The sequence below is a fragment of the Melitaea cinxia genome, chromosome 24 (assembly GCF_905220565.1).
Source record: "Melitaea cinxia chromosome 24, ilMelCinx1.1, whole genome shotgun sequence".
Lineage (NCBI taxonomy): Eukaryota > Metazoa > Arthropoda > Insecta > Lepidoptera > Nymphalidae > Melitaea > Melitaea cinxia.
This window is the reverse complement of record NC_059417.1, coordinates 8,237,183-8,250,444: the sequence shown is the minus strand read 5'-3', so window position 1 is coordinate 8,250,444 and position 13,262 is coordinate 8,237,183. Positions and strand designations below refer to the sequence as shown.

General features: G+C 32.8%; 3 protein-coding genes across 3 annotated transcripts in view; 1 reads left to right on the top strand and 2 right to left on the bottom strand.

Annotated features, from left to right (window-relative positions):
- LOC123665418 (GMP reductase 1-like) overlaps positions 1-2,025 on the top strand; it is a 39,444-nt gene extending 37,419 nt beyond the window's left edge. The window contains exon 9 of the mRNA XM_045599729.1: positions 1,941-2,025. The gene's annotated coding sequence lies outside the window, so the exon portion shown is untranslated. The remainder of the gene's footprint in view (positions 1-1,940) is intronic.
- Positions 2,026-2,668: 643 nt separating this feature from the next.
- On the bottom strand, positions 2,669-4,974 carry LOC123665368. Its single transcript, XM_045599681.1, has 4 exons — positions 4,644-4,974; positions 3,803-4,018; positions 3,460-3,649; positions 2,669-2,872 (listed from the first exon to the last, which is right to left on the bottom strand). Exons 1-4 carry the CDS (start codon positions 4,972-4,974, stop codon positions 2,743-2,745), a joined length of 867 nt encoding a protein of 288 aa, XP_045455637.1. The 3' UTR covers positions 2,669-2,742.
- A 2,920-nt stretch (positions 4,975-7,894) lies between these two features.
- LOC123665367 overlaps positions 7,895-13,262 on the bottom strand; it is a 30,633-nt gene continuing 25,265 nt past the window's right edge. The window contains exons 11-13 of the mRNA XM_045599680.1: positions 11,744-11,894; positions 9,575-9,727; positions 7,895-9,003 (exon numbers count right to left, since the gene is read on the bottom strand). Of these exons, the coding sequence (XP_045455636.1) occupies positions 8,867-9,003; positions 9,575-9,727; positions 11,744-11,894 (441 nt within the window). The 3' untranslated portion in view covers positions 7,895-8,866. The remainder of the gene's footprint in view (positions 9,004-9,574; positions 9,728-11,743; positions 11,895-13,262) is intronic.

The following is a 13,262-nucleotide window of genomic DNA, read 5'->3' as shown; positions in this document are numbered from 1 at the left end:
GTACGTCTCGTCGAATGCGAGATCTAGGACTTTGACTGATTGGCTTTTCTTGTATACTTTTCTGTAAAAAACAATACAGAAAATAGTAATCATAGGATATTAAGTTCAATATAAAAAAAATAGAGAGAGAGGCAAAAACTACCACATTTTCTGGGTTTCCAAAATTAAAGTCTGAGCCATTATTTTCTCCCTCACGTTTGTTTTCACAAAGTATACGCTCACAAGTCGCGTAAGTCTTTAAGCCTAAATCTGGACACACACATAAGTCGCAACCGTTTGCAAATTCCTCGCCAGGAAAACATAACTCTAATTTTCGTGTTGTATCATCATTGACTTCATTTTCTAAGAAACTATACGTTAGTTTGAAGGCGTTCCATGGAACGATACCACATGTATTATTTGTGCACACTTTGTCTTCTTTGTTTCCGTTATGCGGACAAACGCATACATTGCACTCATCACTAAATAATTGACCTGGTATACATACGTCTGTTCTCAAAAAACTCTTTTCACATGAATTTTTTGTACATTTATCTACATTTTTAAATCCGTCGTGTGGACAGTAGCAAATGTTACAATCTACTTCATAATAAGTGAGAGGCTCACACGTAAATTTACCATTTCTTAATTCGATATTATCGAAGCAATTATTTTTAGTGCACGCACGTGCTCCTAAAATTCCGTTTTCAGGGCATATGCAAAAGTTGCATTTAGCTTTAGTTATTGTTCCTGGGGTGCAGAATCCATTGGGATCTTCGATTGAATTCTGTGATGAATTTGATTCGTGCATTTCTAGTATTATTCTTTTAGCCTCGCAGTCATCGTATGTGCACCATTTGGGATCAATCTTTCCATTCTTTGAACAGTAGCATGTATTGCAATCAAAGTCAACTAAAGTATTCGGCTCACAACTTGTATAAGGTGTAATGTTATGTTTATTCCATGTAACTATTGTATTCGGTACTTTCTTAGAATGTTCAGTGACATGTGTACAATATTTGCTTATAGACTCTTGAGCAATATTTTTAGGACATATGCAATATCTGCCATTAACAAAATATATAGTATTTGTTTCACAGTCATCACCTTCTTCAATTTGTTTTACTTTGTGTCTATCTATAAGATTAGGATCGATCAGGCTGTCATTTAAAACTTTTTCTAACATTTTTAACTTGCTGTCATAAGTGCAAGTTCTTGTACAATACGTTTCATTAGTTTGTCCGTTGCTAAAACAAAAACACTCTATGCATATCGGAACTAAGTCACCAGGACTACATATATTTCTTTGATAATTGTTATAATGAAATTTTCTGGAACAATCTAATTCTAGACAAGAATTTTCGTTTACATTTCCATTCGAGAGACATTCACAATAAAGACATCTAGGATTACTGAAAGTTCTAGGAGCACAAAAAGCTGAATCGCTTCTCAAGAATTTTAAAATGGGTTTAGAATTATCATAACAGGTAGCTTCAGTGCAAAGCGTATCATTCCTTATTCCATTTTTCGGACATTGACAGATATTACAGCCATTTTTATATAATTTTCCACTAGCACATGTATGCTTGTTTTCGATTTTTTGCTGACATTTTTCAACACATTCCTCTGCACTGAATGCACCATTTTCAGAACATAGGCACTGGAGACATGGGAATAAGTATATAGCATTTGGAATGCAGTGATTAATTTTAGTAATTCTTTGAATGTCCATTGTTTCTGAATTTGGGTAGCATGATCTGTCGATGGAACATTTAGCATCAGACGATTGACCTGATGCTGGACAGACACAAAAACTGCAATTAACATGATATAATTGAAATGGTATACATCTTTTTCCGTATTCGGACAGGCTGTGACTTAGACTTGAATTTGCTGTTATGTTACAGTATATATTTGTGCAGTATACTTCACTCTTAATACTACAAGTACATTTGTTACAGCCCTGCCAGAAAATACGGCCAGGTTGGCACGTCTGTCTGCGAGCTAATATTCTACAATTTGATTGAGACCACCGGCCTTTATAATCGCAAAAACATAATCGCCCGTTCAGTATAAAGTTTGTATTAGGCACACACACACCTATAAAGCAAAAATGCATTGAGCGTATAAAGATACTCAGAAAAATAGAAAAGGATAAAGAGCAACTTACGATTTGGATTTATTTTACATGGAAGGTGTATAAATATTAAGAAAACAATTATATAGTTAATATCGAACATATTTTGATGTCCTACAGAATAATGTATGTTTTATAATAAATTGATAGTTTTGAAACTAATTTTACACTAAAATGTGACTCGGTTAATAAACGACAGTTTTGTAATTATGATTTTTTATTTTAATTAAAAGTTCGCATAAAAAAACCATAATAATTGCACTTACAGAATGAGTTATAAAGTTACGCAACTTCATTTTACTCAATTTAATTTAACAGCCGATATGTTTTGTATCAAAGAATAATAGATTTTTTTTATTTTTGATTTAAATGTAAATAATACTAATCCAGAATCAGAAGTTCATTATTTTTTGTTGTAATGTTAAAACAATCACACAACGCTGCCAGTAAGAAGTACACTAAATGGGCGACATTTGATTAATTATGGAATACAAAACTAATTTTGGGAATGTGTTGAAACTACAACTTCACTCAACTGAATTAAAAAAAAAACATATAATGCAATTGTTTATTTGTAATACTAATTATTGAATCTTACAAATGTTTTCTAGAATATGATTGCAAATTTAAAGTCCGTGTTTTAGCAAATACTTTTCCGTTTCTTTCAAATTTTTTGCTTGCGAATAGCTAAGGCATACTCTCTGGGTACATCTTAGAGCACCGTCTGACTGACAGTGGCACTCGTTGCAATGAACTCTGGAAATGTGAACTTAGAGAAAGTTATTGAATGACAAGGTAAAAATGTATCGATCACTGAACAGTTAGCTTCATAGTAAAGGATAAGGTAATAGGAGATAAGGATACAGCTATTGGGGTAGGGTACAGTAGAAAATATCTTGCGCAAATTTTAAAGCGATCCTTGAAATAACTCAACTTACAGAAGATTTCAACAAAGAAACAGTCATCTCTGTTAGATCAAGTGGTGGATCGGCAACAATGACTAGCGACGCTTCTAGTGTTTGCAGGTTACGGCACCCACTTACCGGTATAATAATACTTTCACCTTCATTACTAGATGATGTTGTAGCTTTCTAGGGATACTTTTTATTACTACAGAATCGTTTTAGTTTATATGATGATGTTTCTATTTGCTTTTATATAGGTCCCGACAAGTTTCAATTTTTTTTAAACCATTTTTGAAAACATATCGCATTAAATCCCCGACCGGATGATACACCGACAAGAATGATTGGCGAAATCGTCCTTGCTATTTTGGCACTATTAAGAGCCATTAATCAAATTAAAAGAATGAATAAAACTAATTATACAGAATAATAAATTACTTGTAAGTAGAGTTTGGTACACATTTATCTTTCTTCGTATCGAGGGTCAGTTTTATTTTCTGACCCGCTGTGGACAGTAGCTGTTTGGTTGATTCAATTTTGCACGATTCTATTGTTTTACACTCGCTTTTATTTTTCACACATTTACATTTAGTGCAAAGTTCCTTGAAGTCTTTTTCACATGAACGTCCTGAATAAAGAAGACGTACAAAAACATATTAGTTAAGTTGTTAATAATGCCTAAACAATTAATTAAAGGAAAAAAGCTCTAATTATGTGAAGTCGACTGAATGTGTGAAATATAAATTAATTATTTTTTAAAACAAAATAAATCCAAAAATACCATTAAGCATATCGGTATGAGCTTTCTCAAAACTGTCGATTGTCATACACAATACAAATGTACAAGCCAGATCTCCTTTATGCGTGCAGAGGCATCTGTTACAATCGACGTGGTAAGACTTGCCAGGCTCACACTGAGAACCCGTGTGAGGCAGCTCTTCTAATTCCGTCAATGGCCGGGTTTCCATTTGTAATATTTCCTCATCATTGAATTTGTCTATAAGAAGAATGATTACGTAAATATGTATATTGATTCGTATAAAATATAAAATTTACAACTTTCATGGTCAATGAAACTTGCTTTTGATTTTGAGTTCTTGTGGAAACCAAAGTGGGCATTTAATTTTTTTTTAATTTTATGCTCATAAATGAATAAAAATCGACGAAATTTTCAATTAATCAAACATTTTTTGTTTTACACGTGTAAAATTTTACTAGATTGTTTTGTTTTTAATAGAAAATTGGTCCATCTACCACTTCTTGTAGGTGGCGACTTTTTTATTTACTTTTTACTCAATGTTTACGTTAAAATATTCATAAATAACTTGGATGAGCATAGTAATCAAACTGAAATAGATTCGCAAAGAGAATCACATCTATAACTAAGACAAAACAAAGAAAGTTCATAGGATCTTGACACAAATATGTGTCTTTCTTTTCATGTCAGCATTTGCTTTAAATTCGCATACGCAAATCCGCATAGGTTCAGGTTGATGTAAATTAAAATGCATCTAAATCTGTAGGTGCGGATATTTGCAACAACCCTGCTTTAAACCTATGTTTGCAAAGAAATTTCGATGAAGTAACGCTTATATCTATTAAAATTTGTGAATTTTACTCACATGATGAATTTTCGGAGCATGTTTTCGTACAAATGGGGACCTTATTTTCGTTACAAAAACATTTTCGACATCCTTTCCTGTAAATTTTTCCAATAACGCAATCTCCTTTTGGCAAAGTTGGAAAATCCTTTAAAGCATTTTGCGCGTTTTTTCCTTTCTTAGATTCATTTATTTTTTTAGATTCATTTTTATTCTTAGATTTAACATTCTGCCTTCTTTTTGCCATTGATTTAATATATTCGATTTCTTCTAATATTTTATTTTCCAAGCAAGCTATTTTGGTACAAACCAGGGTATTATTGAGTCCACATCTACACGTGTTGCAAGCCATTTTATATAATTTACCAGGTACACAACTCTGTCCCTCTTCGATTTCTGACAGTTCGTTATGATTTATGTCTGTTGATGAAATAATCTTTAGTAACAATAAGAAACGACAATTTGCAACTATTTTATCAGACCTTAAGTTAAAAAAAGAAACTTGTTACTTATATTCGCTAAAGTAATAATCAGTTTTATGCCTAAAGTACTGCGTCTGTTTTACTGATTTTGTGTACCTATATGACTTAGAAACAGTTTTACCAAGCAAGAATAAGAAATTTTTTACCGTAAATCACATTTTTTTCTTTCTTTCATATTCTTGTATACACGAATATAAACCATTTTCAAATATGATAGTGATAGTAGCTAGTGACCGTCATACTGTCGAAGCTGATTATTATTTTTTACGTTTTCATAATGAATTATTGTTATAAAAAAAGTTAAGAAATAAAATAATTTAAAAAGGTATCAACAACGTGTCCAAATAGTAAATTTAAAATTATCGATAGTCGCGTCAATAATTTATTCACAAATAAGATTTTCAAATCGCACCAAAAGAGAAGACAGTGCAATGTTAAATTTCTGGTAAATAAAATAAGTTCAACAATAAATTAGGCAGTTAAGCTGTATTTAAATACATATCATTAAACTCTTAAATGAAAATAACAATTAAAACTTATGAAATTTTAAGTACTTTTTTGCATTAATTTGTAAGAGTTAAAGTAAAATTAATAAGCTAAAAGTTCAATAAAAAGATTTGTCATCAGATATAAAATTATCTAAACAAAGCATTGTCGTACAAGACAGTGTCATTTTGTCGGTACAGATACATGTATTGCATTTAAATCTGTATTTATTTCTGGGTATGCAAGCATCATTCTCGCTTTTAACTTCTGGTAAATCAAAGAAATCATTTTGGCGATTTATAATTTTTAATTCCTTTTCATTACCATGACAAACTTTATTTGTACAGATTAATTCTCCATTATCGTTACAAATGCAATTATTGCAATCAATTGCGTATTTCGTTTGTGGTATGCATGAGTCGCTTACCATACTTTTACGAATCGGATTTATGTTTTCGACTATCTGATTTATTTTAGTTTTGTTTATTTCTTGCACGATATTTCCTACAACTTTCACGCAGAGCCTGTCAATATAATAGTTAATATCACTACAAATACATATTTCTTCGTAAGTTCGAAGAAAATCTCCGAATTTGCAAAAGTCAGCTTTATGTCCTTTTTTACATAGTCTTTTTGTGCATGACGACGACTCAATAGAACCTTGGTCACTGCATTTACAAATATTGCAATCTATTAATATTAAGGTATTGGGCGTACAATTAATTTTGGACCGTAGAGAATCTTTTGTCACAATTCTTTCGGGTCGAAGAAATTGAAAAGTTTCTCTGCAGTTGTAAGACATCCATTTTCGTTTATAATTACAAGTACAAAATAATTCCTCAAATTTATACGTCATATGTGGTTCACACTCGTCTTTGACTGATATTCTTGGATTTACTGAAAACAGTTAAAACATTTCGATCACCAAATGTATATGTAATTAACTATGAAATAATGTATATAGGTATGTCCATTGAAATAAATGTGACAAAACTTACCAGTCTTTAGATTTTCACAAGAAATAGCATGGCAATCGAACAAACCTTCAGCATTACAAACGCAAGTGTGACACGGACCTTTCACTGAAGCAGTAGGTACGCACGGTTTCTGCAAGTTCACTGGTAGATACCATTGAGTATTTTAATCTTTTTTACATTCGAGTACTCTTGTAATAAAACATACCTTTCTCTTTATACTCAATATTTACATATATTTTTTTTGTCATTTTTAAATAAATTGTAAATATATATTGTCTGTGATTACAATGAAGTGAATACTTAGTGTAACAACAAAGACGGAAAATGTGCAGAAAAATATAAATTATAATAAATAGGTGAATGTCAACACCTTCTGAATAATTAAAACATAGCATAAAATATTAAGCGATTACTATAGCTATACAAGTATTACGCTTCAGCTTGTAATATCCCACTACTGGGCATAGGCCTCTTTCCCCATGTAGGAGAAGGATCAGAGCTTAATCCGCCACGCAGCTCCAATGCGGGTTGGTTGATATATTCCCTATTATGAATAACGATCGCTATCAAGTGTACATAATAACAACCGGGACCGACGGCTTAACGTGCTCTCCGAGACTCGGTGGCGAGATCCACAAGGACTGCACAAACACCCAGACCACGGCGAACACCTGTATGGCCAATACAAATGTTTGTCATGTGCGGGGATCGAACCCGCAACCGCCAGCGCAACAGGTACAATCCATGGCAGTAACCGCTCCGCCAACGCGGCAATACAAGTATTAGCTAATTATAACGAAAACTTTCTTTATTTAATTTTTGCTTACCTAACAAACTCTCCACACCAAGTACAATGGTATAGGATAACGAGAGTAATATCAGAAGCTGCTGCATGATTCACATCTAATCGTTAACGATTGATTGCAATTATCAACATAAAAATTATGCTACGATCATTAATTTCATAATCTCAATATAATTACTTGTTACGAGTGCAAAATTCAATGCTTTTGATAAGACTGCTATTTCCAATTTCATAATTAATTACATACTGATTGTAGGACAAAATTAATCATAGCCTTCGGCAAAAATAACACGACCTGTACTAATATTTAAGGCTAATGAGTTTGAGGTTGAATGTTTGAATTGAATTTTTTTTTTTTTGGAAAGCCCATTTGTCAAGGAAGGCTGTACGCAGGTTATACAACATCAGACTTTAACGAATTGGCGCGAAGCATCAATTAAGTCTTGCAAAAGTGCCAGTCGGCAGCATTACATACGATAAATTTTTCTCCTATTTGATGAAGCTTGTAAATAATAAACACAGTTTGAAATCAAACTTTTTATTCATTTCGTGATTAAATTCACACATATAAAGTAAATTGTCTAATACATGAGTAAGTTAAAGTATAAAAACTACTTTAAGACGAAAATGATTCGCTACCTATTCTAAATCACTTAGAACTTAACGCTCATGATTTTAACGTGGATAACTGCATGAAATAATTCATTTATTATATAAACCAGAAAACAATATTAAAAATGTCGTTTTAATTTATTAGAAAAATATGATTTGTAATTTAATAAAATGTTTTACGTGACAAAATATTAGAAAAAAAAATTCAATGTGTCAATGTGTGTTAAAACATAAATCGCAGATAGTAATTTCTAGAGCCGCTTCAATCTTACATACTAAATCCTAATTAAATACAACACTGATAGAATTGATTCGTTTTATTTTACCTAGCAGATCATTAAATTTTCCTTTTTTCAAATTTTGATTGTGTGTCAAGATCTAAATAAACATTTAAATTTGACAAAGGTAACACAAATGTTTAACTCGATACAAAAATTTGTATAATACATTATTACATTTAAAAGATAAGAAATTTTTGCATTTATCTATTTATTGTAATTTAAAAATAACTGAACTTAAAATAAAAGAAACCATACTTATGAAAACTAAGTTAAGTGAACGAATTAAATACTTTAAAACTTTACTGATCATAGTCCTAAGATCACTTTTGATACGTTTCATAACTTCACTGACCCTGTGTTAATCTTAGATATCAAAATTCTTCTAAAACTTCTGATGAAAAAATATATTTTAAACGTAGCAGAAACTAAATATTTGATATTTTAACCAGATTTTTTATTTGAATACTGTAAATGAGATTCGTCTTGCAAATCTCCTGTTTTGTCCAAAATATCAGCCATATCTTCCAATGGCCAAAATTTTACTTGTTCTACTATTGTAGTTGTTGGGTCACTAAGATGTGGATTCGTGTTGTTTTCTTTATTATATTGTCGGTGTTATGTCTTGGTCACAGAAGCGAAGTGTGCAGAAAACGCTTTTCCCATCAGCCGAACAAGAACAGTCGTTACAACCGCGTTTGGTCTGTTCTCCGGGGTTGCAACGAAAACTGGGATCCGATTCTGCAAAAGACATTGAAATTTTATCAAATTCTGTATAGCTGTGTACTTTAACATTAAAAGTTCTAAGCAAGTACTGGTATTATGGTAATTTACTTATATAATCATATATTTCGCGTATGTGAAACTAATTTTCTCCATTAACGCTTCACACACAATGGGCTCGGTAAGATAAAAAAAACCTACGGTTAGGTTCCACTAAAATTACAAAGATTAACACTCAGATAAACAACGATACGATAAACGTCAGTTTAGACAAAACAAACATTTATTAGGTGTGGGGTCAACCTTATGACCTTAAATTTTTAGCTGTCATAAAAATTATACAGGGTTTTATGTATTTTTCAATCATAATAAAATAAAAATGAAAATATTCCCAATAAAAAAAATATAAAATATGTATGTAAATATATATATTTTGGGATGGGCCCTTATAAATTGTTGCTTAAAAATAGTTTACGACCGATTCTTAGTCCTACAAAACTACAAAATTTTAATTAAAATCAAGCCGTTACGAAGGATTTTGGCCCCTAACACTGTGATACAAAAATTACATATACTTATATAGATGTACCTGGTACTAGACTCTCTTCTTGGGTATCCTTTTCAGTGCAACGTTTCAGAGCGCATGTCGCGTGTTTACCGTCCTCTGTGCAGTGGCACAAGTTGCAGCCTTGCTTGAAAACGCTTCCCGGTGCACATTCCAACTGAATTTGGGTTGTAACATCTGTAATATTAAATTAATTTAAGTAAAACTTCTTTACGCGCGCCTTGGGAAGTAGGCTGATGAATGCGTGACAAGAGCGTTACGAAAAGTGTGATCGAGCGAAGCGAACGTAGCAAGAGAGAGAGGTGCGAGTACACATTTTCGTTCCATATTTCTCTTATAGCCAGTTACGTTTCGTATATCTAAGACACAGTGCAGGCCTATTATGCAGGCCTCTTGCCAAAAAATTTTTTACTTCAGTCGTGTGGTCTAAAGCACACTCGTATTTTTTTTGTTTCAAGGTACTTTTAAAATAAGCCTTATCTTGTGTTTTATAATTTTGATTAAGTAAAAGTTATTTTTTATTTCAAATTCATAATAAAACTGAAAGAATAGAATACGTAACGTACGTAATAATAAAAAATTTTACTAAGGTAGGGGGACAGCGATAGTATCTTGGTTAAAAAATAATAAAGACTCTCTAAATAAAATACTAAAAACTCTTTATTCTAAATCAAAAATGACGTTACAAAAAACAGTAAAGTACAATAGTTCTCTCGACTACTGTTGTGACCCTGTGGTGAGTAAGCTAGTATTACGGAAAACGGTGGTTGAAGTATGGCTACCGCTTACGGTACCTTACCAATAGGCAGATCGTACGCTTGTTTGCCATCCTAATATCATAGATGAAGTAAAAAAAATAGATAACGCACTTAGAACAAAAAAGTGAAGCCACTTTTTTAAATATGTGTGAGTGAAGTGTTGACACTTTTTAAAAAAATTCCCTGAAAATTTTATTAAGTGGGATTAAACACAATTAATTTAATATAGGTAAAATGGGTATGCGAAAAAAAAAATCTGTTTAGAGTTTTAAATATATTTACTCCTTTTTTCGCTTCAAATTATTAAATAAATCTATTGCAGCCATGTTTTGATTTAATGAATTATATAAATCTGTGTCAAAGAAAATTGTGTTTTTAAGTAATTGATGATTCCTTTAAAGGGCAAGTTCCTGTTTTAAAGACGTCTAACTCTTTGCTGTAATGATTTAATTTTTTTACATTTTTTTTTAAATAACGTTCCTGTTTTTTTAACTTTTCTCTTAGTTTTGTTTTCTAGGTGTATCAATGATTGAATCTTGGTTAACGACTGATTTTAGACTCATCCGGTAGGTCTTAGAACAAAAAATACAACATTAAAATACGTAGTAGTAAGTAGTAGTATATACGTGATGGTACTCTGCGAAGTCCACGTTTTGTACCGTACATGTCAGCTTTATCAAAATGGTTTGAACAAACATCATTAGATGAGGATGGCTGTCGTTATAGTTAATTTCGGCTCAGTCGTACAGCAGCTACCTATTCTATCTATCTCCTATTAAAATATTCGTTGGAAACCTAAAACCATGATATTTAGTAGTAAAATATGAGTAGTTAATTCACAAATTTAAACAGAAACAAACGAGTTAAAAATTCATATTTAACTTGACTTCAATTTAGGAAAAACATAAAAATCACACGAAAAGAAAAACAATAATGTTGTCCACTTTCTACTTAATTATTTTTCTATGATTGCCTACAATTTACTTACCCGCATTTTGGGCTAATGGAAATAAAAATTACTGGTAACACTCCCTCGGTACGTCATTTCGGGACATCGAAATTATAAGTTCCGAATAACCTCAATATTATTTTGGAATAACAAGAAATATAAAGTTTTGTATGTACTTACGTGTGAAGCGATATTTCTTCAGACTTTTTATTCACTTTGGTATTGTTTTTGCACCATTTAATTACATAAGAACGGCATTTTGAAGGCAAAGTTACTGTACGAGGCCCCGTGAGATACTAACGAAAATGAGCGTAGTTTGATGCATATGTGTGCGTGAGCGCGTGTGTTTACTTGAAGGAGCCGAGTTTTGTGGCTTCAGTAACAACAAAGGCCGCGCATTATCTACTTTTTTTTACTTCATCTATGCCTAATATGAAACACTTAAGTTTAAGCAGAAGCTGAACTACTACACTCCTCTGTTCTCACCTCTCTTAGCCCTAACTCCAACGTTGCCGTTGTTGTTTATTGCAGTACAGTCGATGCGTGTGCAAGAGAAGTCCTGGCCCTCATCGTTACAAAGGCACTTGTTGCAGTCCATTCTGAATTCTTGACCCGGTGTACAAGTCTTCGGCGTCCCCTACTGAACAGCAAACGCGTTATATCTGCTTGTGCGGATTTTGATTCAAAAAAGTGAGGATGTAGTTTTTGATGAAAGTGGTGCCGAGTCGGACCACGTGAGTATCCAACATGATTCAGATGATACCGAGAAAGAAGAGGATGAACACCCTATTGAACCAAATAATAGTGACAGCGATAACAGTGATGTTGAGATGTCTCAGCCATTGAGTAATTTTGCTCGCAGATCAATTTACAAAGGTAAAGATAACACAGTATGGTACCGTAATCCTCCGAGTTCTCGCGTCCGCACAAGAGCAGAAAATATTATAACGGGAATACCTGGAGTAAAACCTCATGCAAAAAATGCCCAACAAGAACTCGATTGCTTCCATCTGTTTGTCACCGAAAGTATGCTAAGTGAAATTCTAGAACATACTAACAGTAAGATTCGCAATGTGAGGAAGGGTATTAACAACACTTCGAATGAATATGCCTATTCAGACACCACATTAAGTGAACTAAAAGCAGTTATTGGATTACTCTTCTTGGCTGGATTATTCAAATCTGGAAGACAAAACCTAAAAGATTTGTGGGCAAATGACGGAACAGGCATCGACATATTTCGAATAACGATGAGTTTGAGACGGTTTGTGTTCATTGTTAATTGTATGAGATTCGATAACTTGGACACGCGTGAAGAAAGATCAGCAATTGATAAGTTGGCACCTATCAGATATTTGTTTGAAGAGTTTGTGAGAATTTGCCAAGACGTCTATGTTCCATACGAAAATTTAACAATTGATGAAGAGCTGGTAGCTTTTCGTGGTAGATGTGGGTTTCGCCAGTACATACCCAGCAAGCCAGCCAAGTATGGAATCAAAATTATAGCCCTTGTTGATGCCCAAACGTACTATTCTCTGAAAATGGAGATATATGCAGGAGAACAGCCAGATGGTCCATATAAGGTAAGCAATAAGCCCCATGATATAGTTGATCGTATAGTACAGCCAATCTCTCAAACAGGAAGAAACGTAACGATGGACAACTGGTTTACGAGCCATCCCACGTTTGAATACCTACTGAAAAATCATAAATTGACGGCTGTGGGAACAATGAAGAGAAACAAAGCTTGTATTCCACCAAAGTTTCAAGAAAAACGTGACGTGAACACCACACTTTTTGGGTTTCAAAAGGATATGACAATTCTATCGTATATTCCAAAACGAAATAAGAATGTTTTCATGCTGTCGTCATACCACCACGATTGCGAGATAGATCTTGAAACAGGTGATCAACAAAAACCTGCAATTATAACCTTCTACAACCAAACAAAAAGTGGCGTAGATAACGTGGACAAACTGATACGTACATACGATGTATCTCGAAA